This window comes from Barbus barbus (assembly GCF_936440315.1).
Source record: "Barbus barbus genome assembly, chromosome: 13".
NCBI classification, from domain to species: domain Eukaryota; kingdom Metazoa; phylum Chordata; class Actinopteri; order Cypriniformes; family Cyprinidae; genus Barbus; species Barbus barbus.
Window position 1 is genome coordinate 26,689,010 of NC_136741.1, and position 23,376 is coordinate 26,712,385.

At 35.7% G+C, this 23,376-nt stretch overlaps 2 protein-coding genes across 6 annotated transcripts in view; one reads left to right on the plus strand and one right to left on the minus strand.

The window, feature by feature from the left end:
- The first annotated feature begins 754 nt into the window (after window positions 1-754).
- Window positions 755-10,540, plus strand: LOC306879317 (protein-arginine deiminase type-2-like). Of its 2 annotated transcripts, none has more exons than XM_079432148.1 (16): window positions 755-984; window positions 3,827-3,992; window positions 4,560-4,629; window positions 4,785-4,846; window positions 5,246-5,363; window positions 5,769-5,921; window positions 6,246-6,436; window positions 6,528-6,631; window positions 6,789-6,900; window positions 7,452-7,559; window positions 7,716-7,867; window positions 7,997-8,144; window positions 8,357-8,450; window positions 8,528-8,601; window positions 8,765-8,902; window positions 9,352-10,540. In XM_079432148.1, exons 1-16 carry the CDS (start codon window positions 815-817, stop codon window positions 9,583-9,585), a joined length of 2,094 nt encoding a protein of 697 aa, XP_079288274.1. In that variant the 5' UTR covers window positions 755-814; the 3' UTR covers window positions 9,586-10,540. The 2 variants fall into 2 exon arrangements, with proteins under 2 accessions (XP_079288274.1, XP_079288275.1); XM_079432149.1 differs by lacking the exon at window positions 755-984 and adding an exon at window positions 1,837-1,962.
- The window catches only part of LOC306879316 (rap1 GTPase-activating protein 1-like), a 73,520-nt gene continuing 60,630 nt past the window's right edge, over window positions 10,487-23,376 (minus strand). For 2 of the 4 annotated variants that reach the window (XM_079432146.1, XM_079432144.1), the window contains exons 9-24: window positions 23,154-23,207; window positions 22,985-23,068; window positions 22,794-22,894; window positions 22,382-22,511; window positions 20,416-20,571; window positions 20,116-20,187; window positions 19,038-19,124; window positions 18,810-18,950; window positions 17,573-17,704; window positions 16,198-16,307; window positions 15,695-15,814; window positions 14,173-14,314; window positions 13,762-13,867; window positions 13,265-13,317; window positions 12,992-13,044; window positions 10,487-12,337 (exon numbers count right to left, since the gene is read on the minus strand). In XM_079432146.1, coding sequence (XP_079288272.1) covers window positions 13,036-13,044; window positions 13,265-13,317; window positions 13,762-13,867; window positions 14,173-14,314; window positions 15,695-15,814; window positions 16,198-16,307; window positions 17,573-17,704; window positions 18,810-18,950; window positions 19,038-19,124; window positions 20,116-20,187; window positions 20,416-20,571; window positions 22,382-22,511; window positions 22,794-22,894; window positions 22,985-23,068; window positions 23,154-23,207 — 1,497 coding nt within the window. In that variant the 3' untranslated portion in view covers window positions 10,487-12,337; window positions 12,992-13,035. The remainder of the gene's footprint in view (window positions 12,338-12,991; window positions 13,045-13,264; window positions 13,318-13,761; window positions 13,868-14,172; window positions 14,315-15,694; window positions 15,815-16,197; window positions 16,308-17,572; window positions 17,705-18,809; window positions 18,951-19,037; window positions 19,125-20,115; window positions 20,188-20,415; window positions 20,572-22,381; window positions 22,512-22,793; window positions 22,895-22,984; window positions 23,069-23,153; window positions 23,208-23,376) is intronic. The other 2 variants (XM_079432147.1, XM_079432145.1) reach the window with 1 other exon arrangement.

Consider the following 23,376-nt stretch of genomic DNA (forward strand, 5'->3'; position numbering starts at 1 on the left):
ATGACATATACATTTATTTTAGATATGATCTTTATATTATATTTAGGTTATTGCAGCTATTGCATTCTATTGTGTAACAAATTAGGCTATATTGCATTTACGAATGACTGTGGACAATATATGAAAGCAACTATTAGCTTTATTTAAACAAAAGAATCAAATATACATGAAAGAAAATGATAAAAGCATGTTTAAAATTGTGTATAGTGTAAAACAAAACTGTCTGCTTTGACATGAACAGACACATTTTTATTAGTGCTTGCACAAATGAATCCTGCAGGTAAACTTGTAATACCAGAATTGCCCAGGCAAGTTAGTCATATTTGCATGGTTACTGATGCATGTGGCGAAAGCAGATGATAAAAGAGTTTGTTTGTGTGTGTGTGTAAAAATATATATTATTTAAACGATTATTTTTGGAGTGAAGAAAATCAAACGTTCATAGATTTTCAGAAAGCGGTGAATATGCCGTCAAATATAATATCACGCAGATACACTAAGTATTTCACATGCATCAGTAATACTGTTTGATGCTGCATGGTAAATAAGCATAAATCTTGCAGACTTATTCAGCAAACAAACCATGCCTACATTTTTACTGAGCTACTCATTAAATCTTCATGCATTGTTGGTCAATAACCACATTGTTTAATCTGATAAGCTTAGCTTGTAAATGCTTTCTAGGAATATGTAGCTTTGAGCAAGTTTTTGGACAGGTGAGAACATGTCTTTTCTCTCCTGCTGTATCATCCGCCCCTATTTCTCAGGGGAAAAACAGGTCATTTGAGACTTGTAGACGTGGAAGCCTGTAACAATGGATATGTCGCAGGAGCAAACACAGTCTAGCTTACCTCGGAGTCTGCGAAAGAGAAAGAAGGTGTCAGACATGACTAACATGTTTCAGCGGACCTGTCGACTGGAAATCAATGTACCCACACAAATTGTGCATGTTGTTGGTACGGACCTTAAGGTGATTGTAGACCGGTAGGTAATGTGATAATCTTGTAATCCATTGTTTCCCTTCATTGTGTTCTTAAAAAAATTGAGGAACTGTATAGCAGTAGCCAAGCCCACACTGTAGAGTGGGGGAAAAAACACTTATTGGAACTGTTTTTATTATACATATGGGAAAGATACACATTTTGGTTTAACCTCTACACATTAAGTGCATTTTAATAAATGCACATGATGGTCATCTAGCAGGAGAGGTTATGTCTGCAGCATTCTTGGGAACATAGCACCTATAGTTGCTTTAGAACACTCAACTGTGTTTAAAACGTTTGATTCAATTATCTTTGCATTAAATTGAACTCATTTATAAAATAAAAAAAAATTAAATAGTATTAGAGGGGTATACTTTAGTTTTTTTTTTTTTTTTTTTTTGTAAATGCAGGTTTTATTTATTTAAATATTTGTATAGATTATACATTTATAATAGGCTACTAAAAATGAAAAACGCAAAAAACAATAAATAATAATGCAACTTAAATGTTAAGTAAACTAACATATTTCCACATATGTCCAGCCTCCACACGGTGCACCTAGAAAGAAAAATCACCATTGAATTGCGTTTTATTGGTTTATTCAAAGCCATCTCTTACCAACGATTTCTGTCATCGTATTTGCATCATGTGCTTGCAAATTGAAGCTTGTTATCCTGAAGCAACACGGTGCAATACTTGGCCTTATGAGGGTTAACAGCGCTCTCTAGCGGTCAGTCGATATACTGAGATGTGGGTGTTTCACTTCCCTAGATATCCACCTGCTTTCAGTCAACCAATAAGCTCTGGCAGGGTGACATCTCAAGTACATAAAGCGTTAAAGGGACTTATTGAAGTCACTTTAAAAGAAAGACGCATCTTTGCACACCATGGTTTCTGGGCGATCACTTACAATTGACACTGAGAAAGTGACAAGGTCGACATATGTGCTCGGGACGGAGCTGACGGTCAATTTAAACAGGTGGGCTAATTTATTTCCATGCATTATATGAATAGACTCATGAATATTAGACGTTGTTTTATTTTAAAGGGACAGTCACTCTAGATGCGCTCTTGTGCGCGACGGAGCTCAAGGGAATTAAACACAGCGGTCCGCAGAAGAAATATTTAAAGGGACAGTTCACCCGAAACACCTTTATTATTTAACTCACTCGCACTTTCGTTGTTTCAAAACCCGTTTGATTTACTTCTGTGGAGAACAAAAGGAGAGAGAATGTGACAGACGCAGTATCTATCCGCTTGCGTTGCATATTGTTGTGAATGGTGACCAAAACTAATACATTATGATCTAAAACATAAATAAAATATATGTTTACATGTTAAAAACGAATCAGTGTCAACTTGACTCAGAAACTCAGATAGTAACTACTTCAAAAATCAAGCAAAGGGTTAAAGCGTTTAGTTTAGATCAAACGAACATATTTAAAAAATTTGAATGGAAAATAAAATGATTAATTTCTAAAATTACTATTATTATTTTGACAAGCAGATCATTACAGACTCTGGGAACCCAAACATAAGGAACAGTCCATTTAAACACAATGCCACTGAAAATGATGCATGTATATATATAGACTGACCATTGAAATACAACTATTACAATAACAATTTTCCTAACATAGTTTATAGCTAAAACAGTCTATTATTTTATTGTTCTGTTTGTAAAGTTTCTAAACAGTTCATTGGGGATATCATTCTGGAATGAGCTGAGGTTTCAATGTTTGCAGATATCGATCTGTTTGTAATAATTGATCTGTTTGTTCTGCATAACTGAATATTTGCTGGGAGAATTCAGGGGGATTGTTCATTTGAAGAATTTCTCCTTGCAGTTCCAAAGACAGATGAGCTTCAACATTGAAATTCATCACTGAGCTCTGTCTCAATGCGTCTGTTTATTACTGCCACTGTTTGATAGCTTTCCAAACCTCTTAATAGCTATTTTCTTTAGGCTTTTAAAAGACTTTATACATTTTTGTTATTAGTCAGTCAATACTGAAATAGACAATCCCCCAGCAACATCATCATGATAGCGCTTGTTGTCTTAGAATATAGAATTGAACCACTAATAAATAACACTAATGCAGTAATTATGACATTTGGGTTGGTCTCTTGGTTGGAACTATTCATTTAAATCCATTTTAAATTATTATTTTTAATCCATGTCAGAGAATATTGGTTCTCATGGTTTAAAAGTTCGATTTTTTTAAATTCTCAGTATATTTGTAGATTTTACTAGTATATTACTAAAGTAATACACTTCTGTTACTAAAATAATATACTTATAGTATATTACTAAATGGTCTTAAAGTGTTGTCCACAGGATATGAATCAGCTCCTTCATATTTGCCAGTAAATCAAAAACATTGTCATGATGATACCATTCCTTCAGGAAATGAATTTCTTTTTAACATCAGCATTAAAAGTTCTCTTTCTAAGAACCACATTGTAGATTCACAACCTTAAAGTGAACCATAAAGCTGTGTAATGCCAAACCTTTGGGTTTCTGAAAGTCTTTTATGCTCACCAAGATGCAATTATATGATTGTGAAATATTATTACAATTTACAATTTGACCAGTTTTCTATTTTAATATAGTTTAGTACATTTTTATTCCTGTGATGGCAAAGCTGAATTTTCAGCATCATTAATGCATATCTTTTGTAACATAAATGTCTTTGCGGTCTTTACGAAAGTGTTAGGCCTAATTAAAAAATGACTGAATAAATTGCGTTTGAAATGATAAAATATAGTTATTTTTTGTAATAGCCTACAGTTAAATAGATAAATTCATAATGTGTCTGTAAATGTATCTATGTTCTCTACAGGTGTGCCCCACCGCTGTCCAAATCCTTCTCGATAAAATGCGGCCCAAACGTACATTGCAAAGTGACTCCTCCGGCCAGGGACAGGAACGCCCTGTACCCCCTCACCCCAAACTCTGTCCTCATCGTCACCATGGATGCAATCAGTAAGACTGCAAACGACAGCAAGGTACCTACAATCCATCCAATCACCTTTGTGCTCGAAAAAGAGCAAATACAGAAAGAATCTGTAGAATTTTTCCGCATTTGGAAGAAAATTCTGTGGAATAGATTCAAACAAGATAAAATGTTTGAAACTGAGCCAGAAACCTTAGACTAGCACAAATATTTAAAAGGAGGATATGATAGGGGAGTTTTCTGTGACATTTGGGTCTGTTTTTTTCATTGTATGACCAGCCTTTACACTAAAGCAGATAATAGTCTTTTAGAAAATAAACAGAACTGAAAGACATCGACAGCTACAGGCAGGAAACCGTTTGCCTTGTCAGTCTTGTTAGTCTGACGCACACGCTGTGGTTGACCCTGATACTAGTCTATGCAGGAAACTGAGGTTTATGTGTTGACATGTTCTCACGTCACTTTCGCAAGACTGTCTAACGCTCACAGCTTGAAGGTATATTTAGAACAATTTTAAATGCAATCAGTACAGTAAGGAATCACTTTACTAATCAAAGAAAACCACAATAATTGTCGCAATAATTCAGCTTATGCTTGGTTTTTTTCTGATCTGTTTCAGCTATCTGTGAGGTACTATGGAGAGAAAACCGAGTCGCTGGGGGACGCCGTGCTGCATCTAACAGCTGTTGGTACGTCACAGATGTTTTCATTTTGAGACATGGGCTACGCCTGTGTTTATGAATAATGCTTATGTAAATAGTATCTGTGCTATAACTATAAACAGCCTCATGCTGGTGGGACTGAAGGAACAAGCAAGCCTCATGTTGTCTCGGTTCTGTTGCAGAGATATCTCTGGACGTAGATGCTGACCGAGATGGCGTTGTTGAGAAAAACAATCCAAACAAGGTGAGCTTTGTTTGCTTGTTGTCTTGCGATCTGGTCGATCTCGTCATTGTTGGGGAAATTTGTTTTTGGCTTATTGCTACAGGTTTGGAGATGGTGGAACACAAAAGAAGATATTTAGAAAAATGACTTGGCGTTTTCTTTTTTGTCAATTAATTCAAAGTCAATAGGGTCTGGAAGCCCATGTGCGCCTGTGAATAAACAATTGTGACTTTTTTTTTTGTATCTCAGTAATGTCTCGCAATATGTTTTTTGTTCTGTGGTCTTCCATAATAGGGTCCAAGGATTTTTGTACCTCAATGACTTTTGAAAGTTTCTTCTGTGTTCCAACTGCATAGTGCTATTTTAGATATTCAAGACTTTATTTGAAGAATGTGTGATAGTGTTGGATTTTGGATCTAGGGATCGTGGAAGTGGGGTCCTAATGGCCACGGTGCAGTTCTGCTGGTCAACTGTGACTCAGAGACCACTTACAAGAAGTCACTGGACAGTGAGGCTGATGAGATCAGTAAAGTGTCAGGTGAGTCTGGGCAGGTCTAGTGCCAGATATGGGAGGGATTAAAGTCTCGCCGCACACGTTTGTCAAGTGTAAATAGATGTTGTACCAAAGTTGTGTTGTGTACTTAAACAGCATTTTCAAACACTGTATGCACACAAATACTTCCTTATTATTCATCCATTATTAATCTTGTTTGGCCAGAATGCAGTGCAAGTCCAGTGAATTTTTACCTGTTTCATTTAAATCAAACTGTGATTTATTCATTACTAATAATAAATCCATCTATAAAGCACAACTTCACCCATTTGTTGTGTATTTTTCTGTGCATATTGAACTGTTAGCTTAGTTAACTCTTAACTCCTCTTCAAATGCCATGCTGTGGAAAGGAAGTGAGAATCGTTATAAAAACATATTTTTTGATGGCAGATTTACAGGACATGTCCAAGATGATCCTGCGCACCAACGGTCCCGCTGAACTTCCTGAAGGCTATAAACTGACCATGCACATCTCACAGACCACTTCAGAGAACGTGAGAGTCTTTAGACCTCGGACAAATGCAAAAAAAGACAACGTGTGGAGTGAGTGAATAATCAAATATTTTCACAATATATTTTGAAAGAACAATGCTTTTTGGAGCTTGTGTAGGTAGCGTTTACTATAAACTTTAAATTTTTGGTTTGTGTTCCACTGGAAAACCAGCATGCATATAATTACTTTATGGGAAAAAATGATTCCTTACATTATTTGTGGAAAAGAGAAGGCTTGAAAATGTATATTGTAATTTTACAGGCAAGCATAATGTGAAATTTTATGATGCATTATATAATTAAACTGAAGCAAAAACTGATACATTATAAGGTAACATCAGTCCTTTACTAAATGGCTCCTCTTTCTTGTACCAGAGCACAAACTCTTGAAATTGTTCCTGAAAGACTATATCATGGTGGTGGGAACGGACATGTTGACAAAGGAAGTGACCTATGTGGGAGGCAAAACTGAACTGGCGTTCTTTGTAGAGGGTCTTCGATTCCCTGATAAAGACTTTGATGGGCTTGTCACCATCAACCTCAGTCTACTAGAGCCCTGTGGCAAGGTTAGTGAAAGAGAAAACCGTCTGATCTCTCTTGCAATCGGGGACACCCCTATTCTCTAATAACCGCTAAATACTAATTATTTTCTTATAGGGTTTCCCTGAAACGCCCATCTTCACAGATACAGTGGTATTTCATGTTTCTCCCTGGATCATGACCCCAAACACCCTCAAACCTGTGGAGGTGTATGTGTGCAGGTGAGACAGTCAAAGAATTCTTTAACCGTTCATATATCAAATAATGCCATTTTCCAGAAATAGATACAGATATTTCCAAGTATTTTTTGCCACTCACTCTTTCATCTTGTAAGTCATGGGGATTAATGATTTACTTTTACTTTTGTCTTTCTGGCAGCACAAATGATAACTACACATTCCTGAAGAGCATAAAGAACCTGGTGGACAAGTCTGGCTACAAACTGAAAATATGTCATGAGTACATGAACCGAGGCGATCGCTGGATGCAGGTCAGCAAAATCAGGGGGAAATCGATCAATCCATTCAATCAATAAAATGAATAAAAATTAGACCAATCAGTCAATAAAAAGTAAATATTTTCAAAGAAAACTTCAGAAAGGATGCATTAAATTGATCCAAATTGACAAACACAAACAAATAAATGCTCTTTTGAACTTTATATTCATCAAAGAATCTTGAAAAAAGGACGTTTGACAAATATTCAGCAACTGTTTTCAACATATATTGAGAAACGAAAAAAAAAAAAAATTCTTGAGCACCAGCAAATTACTGTTTTATTATCAAATCAATTACATAAATCAAACCCACGTTATTTAACATTATTTGATAGAACCCTTACTGAAAATACTGACACAAAATTCTGTTTGCATTCTGTTTGCATTCCACAGCTTGATAAAGTGATTTTCGAAGCATTTAAGAGGTGCCTGACACTATCAAGCTGTCATATGATGATGTACTGTGAACTAGACAAGCTTGTCAGATGACTATCATATGAGATGAGTAATTCCTATTGACACTCTCTCTCTGACACGCTCCACAGGATGAGCTTGAGTTTGGCTACATTGACTCTCCCCATCATCAGTTCCCTGTTGTTTTGGACTCTCCTCGTGATGGAGATCTTCAGGATTTCCCCTACGAGTCCATTCTGGTGAGTAAGATGGCTAAATGCTCAAAGAAAAAAAAATAAAAATCACAAAACTAGCCAAGCCCCTAAAAACTACCCCCCCCCCCCCCCCCACGGCATCGAATTATCATCACATACTAATCTAAAGATGTATAGAAACACTAAAACACTGTGTCACAGGGGCCAGACTTTGGGTATGTGACACGGAATGCTTTGAATGAGGAGGTGAGCAGTCTGGACTCCTTCGGTAACCTGGAGGTTAGTCCACCAGTCACAGTCAACGGGAAAAGTTACCCTCTTGGCAGGATCATCATTGGAGTGGCGTTCCCTACGTAAGTACCACAACTCTACAGAAACCACTAATAATAATATACTAAAAAGTGTCCACACAACATATGTGATGATTGATTAAACAACTATTACCTAAAGAGTCAACGAGATTACTTGTGTTTAAATTTAAGTGCAACTCGTGCCCGAAACATGACCCAAGTCGTCCAGGACTTCCTGTGGGCACAGAAAGTTCAAGAGCCAATAGCGCTCTACTCTGATTGGCTGGTTGTTGGTCATGTGGATGAGTTTATGACCTTTGTTCCAGCCCCTGACCGAAAGGTAAACCGATATGTTCAGAATACTACAATACACCACCAGTCAAAAGTTGTGACTTATTTGAAAGAAGTCTCTTATGCTCACCAAGGCAGCATTTATTTAATTAAAAATACAGTAAAGCAGTACATTTTTAAATGGCAGTACTTTATTCTGAACATAGCCAGTGTTTTTTAAATCCCCAAAGCAGTGCTAACTGAAATGGTTTGATTGTTCAGAAATTTCGATTGCTGCTGGCTAGCCCTGATGCCGGATACAAAGTTTTCAAAAGCTTACAAAAGAAAGGACATGGAGAAGCAGAAGTGTTTCCGGGTAAACACTCACTAATTTTCTGTTTCAAAAAAAGTTCACTATCCACCACAGTTCATATAATGGTTTTATCTGAACAGGTTTGCCAGAGGCCATCTCTGTAAATGAGATCCTGAGTGACAAAAAGCTACAGGCTGAAAACCAATATGTGCAGGTCAGTGAAAAACGCACAACATTCACAAATAACCCTTTAACGCATTAAGATGTGCTTTTCTTTTGTCCAAATAGTATCTAGATATTTTTATAGCCAGATTTGACGGATCTATTTTTTCTTTATGGGAAAGAATAATGCTGGCATCTTCTAATCTTTCACTCAGAACTGTATTGACTGGAACAGGGACGTGTTGAGGAAAGAGCTGGGTCTGGATGATGAGGACATCATTGATTTGCCCATCCTGTTTAAGGTGTTAGAAGAGAAAACGGGCCCCAGGGCTGTGGCTTACTATCCTGACATGGTACAGCACATGTTTAAGAACTTACTGAACATCCACTTACAACTTTTATATTTTTATGACTTTTAATGAAAAATCAACCAGGCAAAACACACTCTCTTCTTCTCACCAAGACTGCATTTACTTAATCAGAAATATTGTAAAATATTATTACATTTTAAACAAATGTTTTGTATTTTAGAATGTAATTTATTCCTGATCTAAAGCTGAATTTGTAGCATCACTACTCCAGTATTCAGTGTCACGTGATCTTTCAGAAATCATTCTAATATGCTGATTTGCTGCTCAAGAAACATTCATTGCTATTATCAATCTTGAAAACAGTGCATAACAAAGTATCATTAACCTATCATACCAAATGCCCATTAATATTCTACAATAAGGAATACTTGAGGAATCTGATATTATAGTTTTCCCATTACGTTGACCTTTTGTTTTGTATGTACCTTCAGGTGAACATGATCGTGTTGGGGGATCAGCTGGGCATCCCAAAACCATTTGGGCCGAAGGTGAATGGCAGGTGTGCTCTGGAGACAGAGGTGTGTTCTCTTCTGGAGCCTCTGGGCCTCAAATGTACCTTCATTGACGACTTTGCCCCATACCACAAACTGCTGGGTGAAGTTCACTGCGGTTCCAACGTTCTTCGAGAGTCGTCCCCTTTCAAATGGTGGAACCTAGAGCTGTGAGAGAGAGACTAGAACTGTCAAGTGCCTATTAAGTCACACAACTAGTTCATTCTAGCAGTAAACAATGCATAGATCAAAATACTAATGGGATAATTCATCTAAAAATGTAATTTACTCACCTTGTTGTTTAAGCAGCTCTTTTCCATAGTTTGACAGCACCTTGTTGTTATATCAAAGAATAAGAAAGTAGCCCAAAAATCTGTTTTTAAGTCATATAACAGCTTTCCATAAAGAACAGACAGAAATTGAAGAGCCTATTCACCAATAAAACCCTTTTGTTGCATCCGTACATTGAGATTTTGAGAGCTGTTGATTTTCAGTAAATGCAGCTTGAAAAAGAGAGCAAACCGTATACTTATGAAACCACACGTGTGAGCAAATATTTTTTAGTAGTTTGTCAAATTCTTATGACTTTACTCAGACAACTTGGCCTTGTTTTTAATTGTATTGTACCTCCTCAGGCTGCAGTGGTGCCGTTTCAGGATTTCTAAGAAAATTAAGGGCTAACAATTATGTTTAAATAATGTTTTGAAGCGGTTCAAAATGTTAAACGCTTCCAGCTTAAGAGTAGTTGGGCCTGTTTCATAAAATAGGTTTACCAAATAAGCCAGGTTTATTTAAGTTAGTCTGACTTATTGTCAGTTGATTTGGTTCAAAATAAGTCAGACTAATTGAAATAAGCCTAGCTTGTTTTATGAAACACCTGCTGTCAATGTTTTACATCAACAACAAAAAAAAAAGCTTAAATCTGTACTGGGTTTTCTTTACTATGAATCATGAATGTTCATTCTGTTGCCTCAATAATAATGACTGCAAATTGAATTTTATAATTGTTGATTGTCTTGGGTGTGCATGTTTTTTTTTTTTTTTTCATAATAAATGTACATTACAGCAAACAATAAATATTCCATGAACCCCTCTGATCTTTATTAAACAATTTCTTTTGTTTTATTACAAAAAAGGAGAAAATGTATTTACAGTGAAACATTTCATAAAAGTAGCATAATAAGCACTTGTAAAGGAGAACACAATCACTTGCAGAAAGCGGTCGGTGTTTGTTTGGAATGAGTTTGTGCTTAATGTCTCTAGCATGTGCAAACACTTAGGGCCTTGACACAGTGAAAGCCAAAAATATTTTCCCTTTTCCATAAACCGTTTTAGAAGCATCACCCCTGAAAGCAACCAAACAGCATTATTTATAAGAAAATAAATCTCTTCAAACAAGAAGCGAATTGGGAAATTAGTCTTACAAAAAAGTACCAAGGTATTTTCATGTTTTTGGACATGAAATTGTGGTAATGCAATCTTTCTTCTATGATAGTAATACCATAGTATTCTTTAAAACACGCATCATGCAGAAAATACCATAGTATTTTAAGGAGCTGTGAAAGTGGCTAAAATTATTTTTGCAAACAACAAATTGTGAATATTTAATTTGATTAGAGTTGATATTTTGCCAGTGACTTTCTTTTTGTTTTAATGTCACAGTTTAGGATAGTTGCTCAAACTAATTCATCACATTTACGGCTCAAGTGATTGGCTCAAAAAAAAAAAGTCAAAGTCATTGATAAGTCATTGAGATGAATGGGAAAGCAGTAACACCATGGTGCTATGTTTAAAAACTAAAATGTTATTTTGATTACATGATATGTAAAATGGGCTTTTTTTGTTCGCAATGAATAAAACATGCATTTGCGTTCGAAAACTAAATAAATTTCCTACCATTTGCTATTGAACATATAGCATTGGATGAATATATTCTGACCTAGTGTTTTCCATAATCCATATCCACTATCATATATGTGTCTTCTGTTTTACATTCATATTGCTCACCTGTCATATAAGCTAAGATGATCTTCAGGACTTCCAATATATCTTACTTGAGAAACATTGATGTTTTAATCTACACAGCTAGCTTTAAACATGAAGCTACTACATCAGCGTACAGTTTACACACGTGTCAGTTTTACCACAAACAGCTGTGGCCATACAAAATATGGTGATCAGTAAAACAGCATAATCTTAATAAATAATATTTAAAAAGTATACAGCATCTCACATCTGATCTATTCATTTTAGCATAAATTTGAATGCCTACGTTTCGTTTATTAGACGGGACTGGAAATGGCTTGGGTGCTTGACACCAGAAGATAGAGAACCACACTGAAGAACAACATTTAACATTTACCTATATTCATTTTCAACATCATAACATCATGACACAAAAGGCAACAAAACAGTAGCACACATAGATGTGTATTACAGTGCTTTGCGGGTTCATATGTATTTTTATCATGATGGGTTTATGTTGAACCTCATTTGTTATTCTGAAAGATGACGAAAGCTTGTGACAGCTTACCACCCCCGTTACTAAAAGACCTACTCAATAAATAAATAAATAAATAAACCCAAACCCACACAATGAGGGCCACTATAGACAGAAAGAAAGAAAGAAAGCAGCCTATGATAAGGCCATAATCATGCGTGATTCGTCGCCTGCTGGCAGTTCTTCTTTGTTCTTCTTCTGCCTTCAACACAAGCCAGGCAGGTTTCTATTTTGCCTACAGGCCAACAGCCACATGAAGATAAAGGGGTCGAGTCCTTACTAGAGCGCGCTGATACTCTGATGCACACTTGCCTGACTGTACGCCTCCAGGCTGGAACTAGCAGTTCCCTCCCCTTCACATCCGTCTCTACAGGAACTCTTGTGAGCACGTTGAGCGTCCGCTGCAGAGGGATGCTTATGAAAATGCTGAAAATAAGACAGCATTAATAATGATTAATAAGAATAAGGTTTATGAATATATCCATATATACAGTTCAAAAGTTTGGGGTTGGTAAGATTGCATAATATTTTTGAAAGAAGTCTCTTATTCTTTCCAAGGCTGCATTTCTTTAAACAAAAATACAGTAAAAACAGTGGACACTGAAATATTATTACAATTGAAATAACAGTTTTCACGGTTGAATATATTTAAATGTATTCCTGTGACAGCAAATCTCAACTTCTAGCATCATTACTCCAGTCTTCAGTGTCACATGATCCCTCAGAAATCATTCTAATATACTGATTTGCTGCTCAAGAGGCTGTGCTACTTCATATTTTTGTGAAAACTGTGATACTTTTTTTTTTTATTCTTTACTGTCACTTTTGATTAATGTAATGCATACTTGCTGAATAAAAGTATCAGCTTCTTTCAAAAACAATCTTAAATATCTTGCCGACCCCAAACTTTTGAACACTAGTGTGATTTTCTAAATGTCATGCTACATTACAAACGGCAATACAAGTAATTTAACAAAAAGGGATCAAATTAGGTCATTAGGAGTTATAACAATTATACGACACAGCCATATAAACCCAATAAACACATAACATATAATCCACATTTCTGCTGTTCCTAACCTGTTGATGGACATCCATGAAGTCATCTACAGCCTACAGAACAGCTAGCAGTTCTGTGTAGGACAAACACACACAAAACAAATACAAAGAAAAAGTGCATTAAATACAGAGAGAACGGTCATGCTATGACTTTAAAGGGGTGGTTTTTTCACGAGATCCACTTATAACATTATTCAAGGTTTATCATCATCTTCCACACTCTTTCCAGATCACTGAATCTTCTCTGCCTGTAGGACTATATAGATGGCATCTTCATGACTAGCATGTTCTTACCGAGTGTTGTCTCTCTGTTTTTGGACGAGGTTCAGATTGCTGTCGAAAGGAACCTGTAGTGAAACAGATGACTGTTAAAGCCTTGACACGATTACAAACAATATAAACTGAAACAATTAAAATGAAAACTCCATACATTAAAATAAAAGCTAATTCAATATATTAATAAATGCTAAAACAGTGGTATTTAAAAAAAAAATAACCCTGGCTCTAATCTGGGCCTTGTCTATAATTTCATCATGAATGTATATTCTGCAGTGTCCTCCTTTCCTTAGTCTTTATGATACAATATTTGCTCATACAACACAGACTGAAGTACAGCTGCACAATGCAGTTGCAAATTATGGGTGCAACAGGTTAAACAAAAATAGCTCTCCAATATTTTCCTATGCATGAAAATCTAACAGTCAAATTCATAAATTATCATGACGTAATCCTTTTAATAAAACAGATATTGGCTTGGGTTTTTGGGAGGTGAAATGTTTGTTCTGTCTCACCGTGTGAACTGCTCTGACTAGTAGTAGCAGGGCCGTCTTCAAACCACACGCCACTATATGTAAACGAATCTCGTTTGTGAGGCGTACCAGCTGAAGATAGACTCTCCTGAAGTCAGAAACATGAAAAGCACATGCAAACAACAGAACCAGTCAGTCTTGCCAAGTCATATACGTGTACTAATACTTCTGTTCAAACAATTAAATGTAAATTCCATTACGCCTGTATGCATTTTCCTGTGAATAGTTTGGGCGTTTAAAAGACAGGTGGTTTTCTCTGCCTGTCAGTTTGTATGAATAGATTAGAATTTTACCCAGTGACAATATTTTGATCACAATGAATGTACCTATCGTTGAAGTAAAATATGAGTCATGTATTGATCAAAGATGAATCATAGGTGTGTGTGACCGCACCAGTCCCGTGTCATAGTCCTCTGTCACTTCATGTTCCTGCTCGTTCTCCTCCACCACGCTGGTGAAGCTACTGGCATTGGACGAGGAGCGAGACAGATCCTGAGACTCTGGGATTGAGGGAGCTCGACAGCACAGGGCCGAACTACAAACACATACATATGCACACATATGGGGTCAAATATACCTGAAAGACTAAAACTGTTCACCTAAAAACATTAATGTACTGAAAGCTTCTTCAAATCTGTCTCAAAACAAACTCATAAACATCTATAAAGGGCTGAGGGTAAGTAAATGTGTCATTTTTGGGTGAACCACTCCTTTAACTAACCACCATTAAATGCATACGGTCAAAGATATAGATGCATTAATATTTGTAAAATTGATTGAGGTATACTTGATTCACTTTTGAATTCACACATATTTCAATTACTGTATCCCACATCAGCTGCACATTAAAATTCAAAACTGCTCACTTATTGACCTTTGCACCTGGAAAATTGATTATTTGCACGAGCTGCTCTGTCCATGTGATTAAAAGGTGTTGTTTGGGCTGTATTTTGCTATTGCAGAATGATAATGGAGTATGTTATGTCATGTTTAGTGATCGCAGGTGTAATTACTCAACACATTCAGAGAAGTTCAAATTTGTTGTATTACTAATGACTCATTGACAAACTAGTAACATTGGAACTCAAATATGATACAGAAAATATCAAATATTATTTGCTGCTGGGAGTGGTTTTATAAAAAGTTTGAACGTAACAAGGAGCGGCCCGTGAGCAACTACGTATTGTTCCCTTTGAACAAGCCACCTAACCTCAGGGTATTTACTTACTACACATGAACATGTTATTCAACTTTGAGGATTATACATACAGTATATAGATAATAGACAAAAAATTAAGAAACCAATGTATTACTAGTAACAGTGCAGTGGTATTGAATTTTAAAGAAAATATGATTTTGATGCACATGGTATGATGCTTCTTTTTTTTTTTTTTTTAAAGAAATGAACCAATTGATCAAAAGTGACAGATTTGTACAAGGTTACAAAAAAATCTATTTCAAATGATTGTGGAATTTCTTTGGGGGCAAAATATATGTGGAAAAATATTAAGCAGCACTACTGTTTTCAACATTGATAATAAGAAATGATTCTTGAGTGGCAAATCGGCATAACAATATGATTTCTGAAGGATCACATGACACTAAAGACTGGAGTAATGATGCTGAAATTTCAGCTTTGCCATCACAGTAATAAATTAACATAGAAAACTGCTATTTTAAATCATTATAATATGTCACACAACAATATTACCGTTTTTGCTGTATTTATGATACGACTTGGTGAGCATAAGAGACTTCTTCCAAAAAATATCACAAAATCTAATCTAATATAAATTAAAAAGAGAAAACAAGACACCTTTCCTGAAATGTAAAGATCAGATTATATGAAATATGTATGAAAACACTGGCCATCCATACAGCAAACAGTCAGTGTTTTCATTGGTGCACTGCTCACCCAAACTTAGTGATTTGCATCTCAGGTGAGCTCTGACTGGATGAGTTGTCTAATCTGAAGTCCTGAGTAGTGTGTCCACCGTCAGACGTCCTCTGTGGACTAGGGGACACCTCTCGACTGCTAGAACACAATGATTAACTCATCTTAATTATTGTTCTCAAAACTGCATTTTTCATGTTTAATAAACCTGACATAAAAAGATACTTATTTGTCATTACACACTTAATACACTGTAGATTCTAATCTTTGTTATATTTCCTTTATGGTTTTCTAGCCACATGACAACAAAATGACTTCTAACAACTAATCAATTATGCTAAAAGGGTTTTTGTTCTTTGTATTAAGACAGAATATCCACCTTGACATTTTTCAAAGACATACAAAAACATGAAAATAAATCTTCATAGGAAAAGTCTTTTCAAGTCAATGTTTGTATGAATAGTGTTTTCATGAATTTTTGAATAAATTAATACCACAGTTTGTTTTCCTTTTTTTCTCCTCACCTTCTCTCCTGAACTTCTTGTATGTTCTCAATCCCAATGGCACTGCTCCTCCTGGAACTGAATGGACCAGATTTCTTACGGGTTGGGCTTTTTCCAGGGATAATCAAGGACTGCAGAGAAATCACATTTGGGTCACATTTTGATTCAGATTATTAGCCGCTACATAATATCTTCTATTCATGCACTTTCTTTCTTTCTTTATTATTTATGATTAAACACAAGACATCAAATATTATATCAGCTATGGAACAGCATAACAGAATGGACAAGCCATTCAACATCATCAGAGCTTGATGAGTGATTTAATTTGGTCTTCAGATTTGTGCATTAAGTTCAAGTTCAAATTCATTTTATTTGTATAGTACATTTACAACAGCCACCAGGCTGACCAAAGTGCTTTACAGAGGAGCAAGATTATACCACATTATACCACTCCTTGGGACCGAAAACAATTACCTCGGTCTTGTCTTCATTTAGGAAGAGGAAATGTTGGGCTAGCCATGATTTAACCTCCTCTAGACATTGCAGAAGAGAAGTAATCGCAGTGGAATTGTTTCTTTTGATTGGTAAATAGATCTCACAGGTCAGAGGTGCAGGGGAAGAGGTAAAATTACCCAGCTTCACTAAAAACTTTCTGTCAGACAGGTATGACTGAAACCATTTCAGGACGTTAGCTTTAAGACCTACCCAAAACTCCAATCTAGATAATAGTGAGGAGTGGTCTACAGGATCAAAAGCGGCCGATAAATCTAGAAGAAGCATTGCAGTGCAGCCTAGATGACCTTGAAAACAGGTCCAGATGGAAAAATCTCTGTTTAACAAAGTTTATAGTATTATTACACACACGTTTGATAATTATCTGGTTCTCTGGGACAGTTGTTGCAGACACATTAGTACATTAGGATGGCTAATAGGCTGTTATGTCAGCCCGTCATGAGAGGCTCTCTCAGTTATTGCTGTTGCACCCGTTGTCATAGCAATGGAGATGGGACGGTCACTTGTGGAGAGCCCCATCTGTTCCACCGACCACCATCCAAACAGATCATAAGAGCTGATTACACATCAGTTTTTTTCTTTTGTAATGGTGAAATGATGAAGATCAGAAATGGCAGGAGAAGACGTGGTCTACCATCAGCACAAGCCTCACAGATGTGCCATGATGACACAAGCACTCAAAGGTCAAACCCGCTCGCAGGGCACGACGCATGCCAGCTGCGACTCTGCTGGGCTGAGGGGTCAGAGGGCATGAAGACGGGCACAAACGAAAGCTGCCACACTGTTTGGGGGCTTCTCATGACAGCCTGCATTTATTTCTTGTAAAGTCGATGTGTCTTTTTAACAATTTAAGGTCCTCCACAAGGCCATTCATACTCACAATGCCAGGTGTTTTGGGGGTGTCTGGGGGGTTGTGTGTAAAGCTTCCGCTGTGGCTGGTGGAGACAGTGTGTGGCTTCTTGTTGCTGAGGCCCATGGCATCCATAGACTGACTTCTATTGCGGATTACGCGCTGGAAAGAGAAAAACAATGCATTGCATCACTACAAGCTAACACTAGAGGGCACTACAACTGCTTATATGAGGGCTTGAGAGAGTAAAGGACAAAGAAAGTGGGTATGATTTGACTAGCATACTACATACTTCCAATTAGCTCAGGTTGTCAGAGGTACAAAACAATTTCAATATGCAAAGAACACCAGGTGACTTTCTACATTTGCCAAAATGTGAGTGTATCCCATAATGCAATGTACTTCACTTCTACTGCACTTTTTAAAATTAATTAATTGATGTGGGTAAGATGTTTTGCACAAAATTATATAAAAACTGTAGCATACTGCTGTTTGAAACATTTAATTGGTCTATAATGCAACCTGTTTTAAATACAGTTTAAAAGGCTGAGGTCAGTTTTTTGCACAAAATGAATGCATTTTATTTGGCAATAATGAATTAAATTGATCAAAGTGACAGTAATGACATTATTTCAAATTAATACTGTTTTCATTGTCTGCATTACTTTCTATTTATCAAAGAATCCTTAAAAAATTAAGCAGCACACCTGTATTCAATAATATTTCTTTTTCTTTAACACCAAATCTGCTGCTGAAAATTCAGCTTTGTATAGCAGGAATAAATGACATTTTTTAAATATATATATATATATATATATATATATATATATATTTACACTTGTGTAAAATTGCTCTCTTGTTGATTTTGATTAAGTAAGTCACTTTGGATAAAAGCGTCTGCAAAATGACTAAATGAAATGAAATGAATATATATTCAAATAGTAAACAATGTTAATGCATAATGCCTTTGATTAATGGTGAGCATAACAGACTTTTAAAAACTTAAAAAAATACTTATCCCTAATTTAATAATACCCCAGATTTTTTGACATATATTTTACAATGTATACTGCATTAATTATACTTCAATATCACACTAATTTTATCATACTACAATATGGGATGCAACAATTCTAATCTCACATATAGGATGAACAGTATGCAAATTATGAACTCTTTTGATATACATAAGCATCATTTTGTCAATAATTAAATAAGCAAATTCAAACCCTTAATACTAGTTAAAGAGATTCAAATGGATTTTTACCTTGAAAGACTCAAAGAACCCGCCGCCGCCTCCTCCTCCATTCTCCAGTTTGTCATCGTCTCCTCCCATTCCCATCATGGACTGGCTGTTCATGTGCAGCTCCTCATATAAAGTCTCCAGCAGAGCAGAACGAGTCCTCTCCTGGAGAACAAAGACTTTTAATATACAGTAGTATGCATGAAGATGCTCCCACACAAATATAAACACAAACATGTATGCCCTTCTCACCTCCAGCTTGGCAAACTTCTCTGCTTTATAGCAGGAATATTCAGCATTGATCAGTTTGGTCAAGAGGAACTCATGAAACTCTGGACTCTACACAAATGCAATGCACAGATTAAATTGGATTTATACAAAGAACAATTCCTAAATTGGATTTTTTAGATAAAATTGTAGGTGAATTATATATTAGTTCAATTATTTATTAATTCATTCATATCACTTACGATTAAAGCAATACCTCACTTAAAAATTAATATTTGCTGAAAGACCCTCTGACCAAGTTGTAGATTGTTTCTTCATGGGAATAGATTTGGAGAAATTTAGCAATACATCACTTGTTCACTAATGGATCCTCTGAAGTGAATGGGTGCCGTTAGAACGAGAGTCCAAACAGCTGATAAAAACATCACAATAATCCATAATAATAGACCTCAGTCTATCAATTAATGATTTGTGAAGCGTTTTTATCAACTGTTTGAACTCTCATTTTGACGGCACCCATTCACTGCTGATCCGTTGGTGAGCAAGTGATGTGATGCACAATTTTTCCAAATCTGTTCGGATGAAGAAACAAACTCATCTACATCTTGGATGGCCTGAGGTTGAATAAATTTTCAGCAAAATTTCATTTTTGGGCGAACTACTTGTCAACAAACTATACTGGCAGTGAAATTGTTTAAATTGATTTATTTATTTATTTTTTATTACAACTACATTTATTCATAATCGCATGTCAGCATTTTATAAAAGGCTTTACCAATTCATTTACGCATAATTAAAATACAAATGAGATATTCCTGTAGTCACAGCCATACTCGGGTGAAATTGAGTTTTTCCACATATTGTGCGCTGATTTTTAAGGATTTTTAAAATCCAGAAAGTATTTCAGTAAAGTGAGGCTGAACTAAAAATACTTGTTTGCACTTATTAGCATCTGAAAGAATAATTAATAAGCCAAATATTTCATAAAAGGTTGAAGGATGTGTAGAATTTTGTAAAAACAGCTGTTCCAATTCTAAGTTCCGGGGCAAAGATTCCATGTGGATCTAGTCACATTACATGAATACAAGCTGAAAAGATGTACCTTTTTAAAGACGGCTGGGTCTGGGAGGGCTGGTCCAAAGAAAGGCACATCATCTCTTGCTGTCACAGATGCCTGCAATATCACAAAAGAAATTATGAGGGATATCAGGAAAGCTTCCAAAAAAAGTCACATTGTTTTACTATATTGGCAAACACCAATGTATAGAGAAAACAACTACTTTAGAACTGAGTCAATCATTGTATGTAATCAAGTATGTGAAGCATTCCTATTAGAAATACACTATTCACATAAATCCATGGCTTCAGCTTCATTTTGAAAAATTCAAACAAGGTTAATTACCTTATAGAGGACGTTATCAGTGCAGGCGTTCTCCACTTGAACCACTACATAAGCGTGAAGGAAATTTGATGCAATCATATCGGGTACAAATGGTGTATTTTCTTCTTGGAACACAATAGCCACAATGTCATTTCCTATATGCCTCTTCCTCTGGAGCTGAAATTAAATCATACCAAGAGAACAAAACTGTGAATAAGAGGAAGCTGCCCGTAAGGTCTGCACAACTGATTTAAGATTCACTTCTTCGAACAGACTGACCAGAACCGAAACCTGAACTGAAAACTAAAATAGACCATGTGTTTGAAAAATTGATATTTGTACATTTATTTTTGAACAGAGCCAACACTGTTATGCCAGTTTGTGAGGTACATTATTCTACATTCATGTATATAAAGCACGCCACATATTGTTGCACTACAATTATTTTCATTTTGGCTCTGACTGGTAATATGCCCAAACAAAGGCTTGTTCTAAGTGTGACCTTATTTTCTATATAAACTGTGTGGGCCTTCTCATAACTAAAACATTTTGTTAATTCCTAAACATTTGTTTATGTAGTAATGAGTAGGCCCACACATCTTCATACTTTTCATATATTTGTTTATTGATTGTGTGAAAATAAAATAAAGTTTTACCAAGACACCAGATAACAATTGGAAAGTCTCACAAAGAAAATCAATCAAATTCTGCATTAATAAATTAGGCATATTTTTAGGATTTTTTATGTTGTTTTATGAACATATTCCTTATTGTTGTATACAGTTTTTCCATTTGATTTTGAGGTGAAATGTCTTGGTTTGCTTTTTATGCTCCTGATAGGTTTTGTGAGATTCACTCTTATACTGACGAAGATTATTTATGAAGTGTCCTACAAAATAACAATATTGGATCATAATATTATACATGATATTACAAACTGATTTGTGTTTTATTGCACCAGTGATGTCAAAGCCCTAAATTTCGAAACAATAATTACATTCATACTTGATTTAACATTGAAACAAAACACTATTAGCATTCTGCAGGGTGTCAATTTGATCTCCTATAAACCTTCAAAGATTTATCCGATTAGCTTTCCTCAGCTGAACTGTTTGTTTGCTCGTCTTCACAGTTTGCTCATAAATACTTATTAGAGAGTGCTGTCATAACAGAAAAATATTTCACAGACATTTACAAGTTCAAAAGAAAACTGCTTGTGTTTATCATCAAAGTGTTCAGGAAATTAATAAGACATATCGAAGCATGTTTGCAGCCCTGTGGCAAACATCACATTCAAAACTATGTTTTTAGATAGAAACAAATCATTTTAAGGCAAAAACACATTTGTCGGTGCCAGTCTGGAGGCCATTAGCATATCACTATACTGTCGCTCTCATATAACATCGCATTTCACATACAATAGCGATAAATAGCAGCAGGTGATGAGTCTGTACCCATATGTTATCTCTGGCCTCTGAGGTACCATATTGCAAAGGGTGTGTTTTAGTGGCCAGTCTGTGCTGAAACCCCTAGCTGATGTTCTCTCTCTGAGCAAAGTAAAGCGTGCATGACAACAGATAGCTTTCCAGGATCAGTCCTTAATCCTTCTGTTAATTAACAGAGCATGCTGTTGGTCAGTGCATAACACAGTGGCCAAGCATCTCTGGGGGGCTGCTAACACTAACTGTGACATAAAACAATATCCCAGAATGTTACTGGTTGGTCCTAAATGTGCCCAAAAGTTAATTTAGCTAAGAATAGGAAACTAAAATATGAGGAATCTAAATGAAAAACAAATTGAATTTTTGAAAATATTTTCTTCACTGATTGTGAATCAAAACAGAATCAAACGAATCAAATCAAACCAAACCAAAAATAAATCAAATATAAAACAGAACAAAACAAAAACAAAGTAAAACAAAGCCAAATAAATAAGAACAAAATAAAACCAAAAGCAAAATTAAAATTAAAATTAAACCAGTCTTACCTGCTGGGAATCACCTTCAGTGTATGGCAGCTTAGTGGACACGTGGAACATTATCTCTTTGTTGTGGAAGTTGTGGTAGACTGACTCAGCTCCTGTCTGACCATGTGTCACATCCAGGCCACCACGAAAGCTGTATTACAAAAGAAGGTCAAAAAGCTTTGAATTATTTCATTAATATTTTCAAACTCAGCTGTACAAACAACCCTGTGCTGGGCCTGGGACAACATTCTAATCAAACAACCACAGCCATTACTCAACATTTAACTCTGACCTAGACCTAAATCAAAGGAAATTTATAATATAATAAGATAACTTTGCTACTGAAGCCTGATTTATTAATAAGAATGTTGTTCCAGGACCAGGAAAAAGTCCTAATTGGGTACTGTTCACGTTAAACACTGCAGGTCTATACCCTTTAAAATCATGAAGTTCAATCTTCTCTCCCAAGAACTCCAGAAACTCAACAAAAGCTGGACTTTCCTCATTGTTTCCGAAAAGCTCCTCTTCTGATGTCTGTAGAACAGAGAACATTTTCAGTTCACAAACCTACAAATAATATAAATTAAGCAATCAAGGAATAAAAACACTTAAAGGTGATCTAACCTGTGCAAATTTCTGGTAGATGACTCCAAACTTGAAGTTGTTGCTGATGACGTGCTCATCAAATGTCACAATAAGTCTGGATGCCTTAAAACATATAACATTTGAGGGGCAGTGAAAGAAAGCTACATGATTGGTTCGTTCGTTTTTAGATGTTTCTGTCCCAGCTTACCTTTGGGTATAAGATGGGATAAAATCGGTCCACATTCACCTCTTCACAGACAAGCTTGAAAAAAAAAATTGTGATTAATCTAATTTACATTTTTCTAATCACATTATTTTATCTGATTACTAAGGCTGTCAATTTAACATCTTAATTCAGTTCAAATTAATTAGAAAAATAAAATGATAAAAAAAATGTCATGGGGATAAATTAATAAAAGAACTTCAAAGTC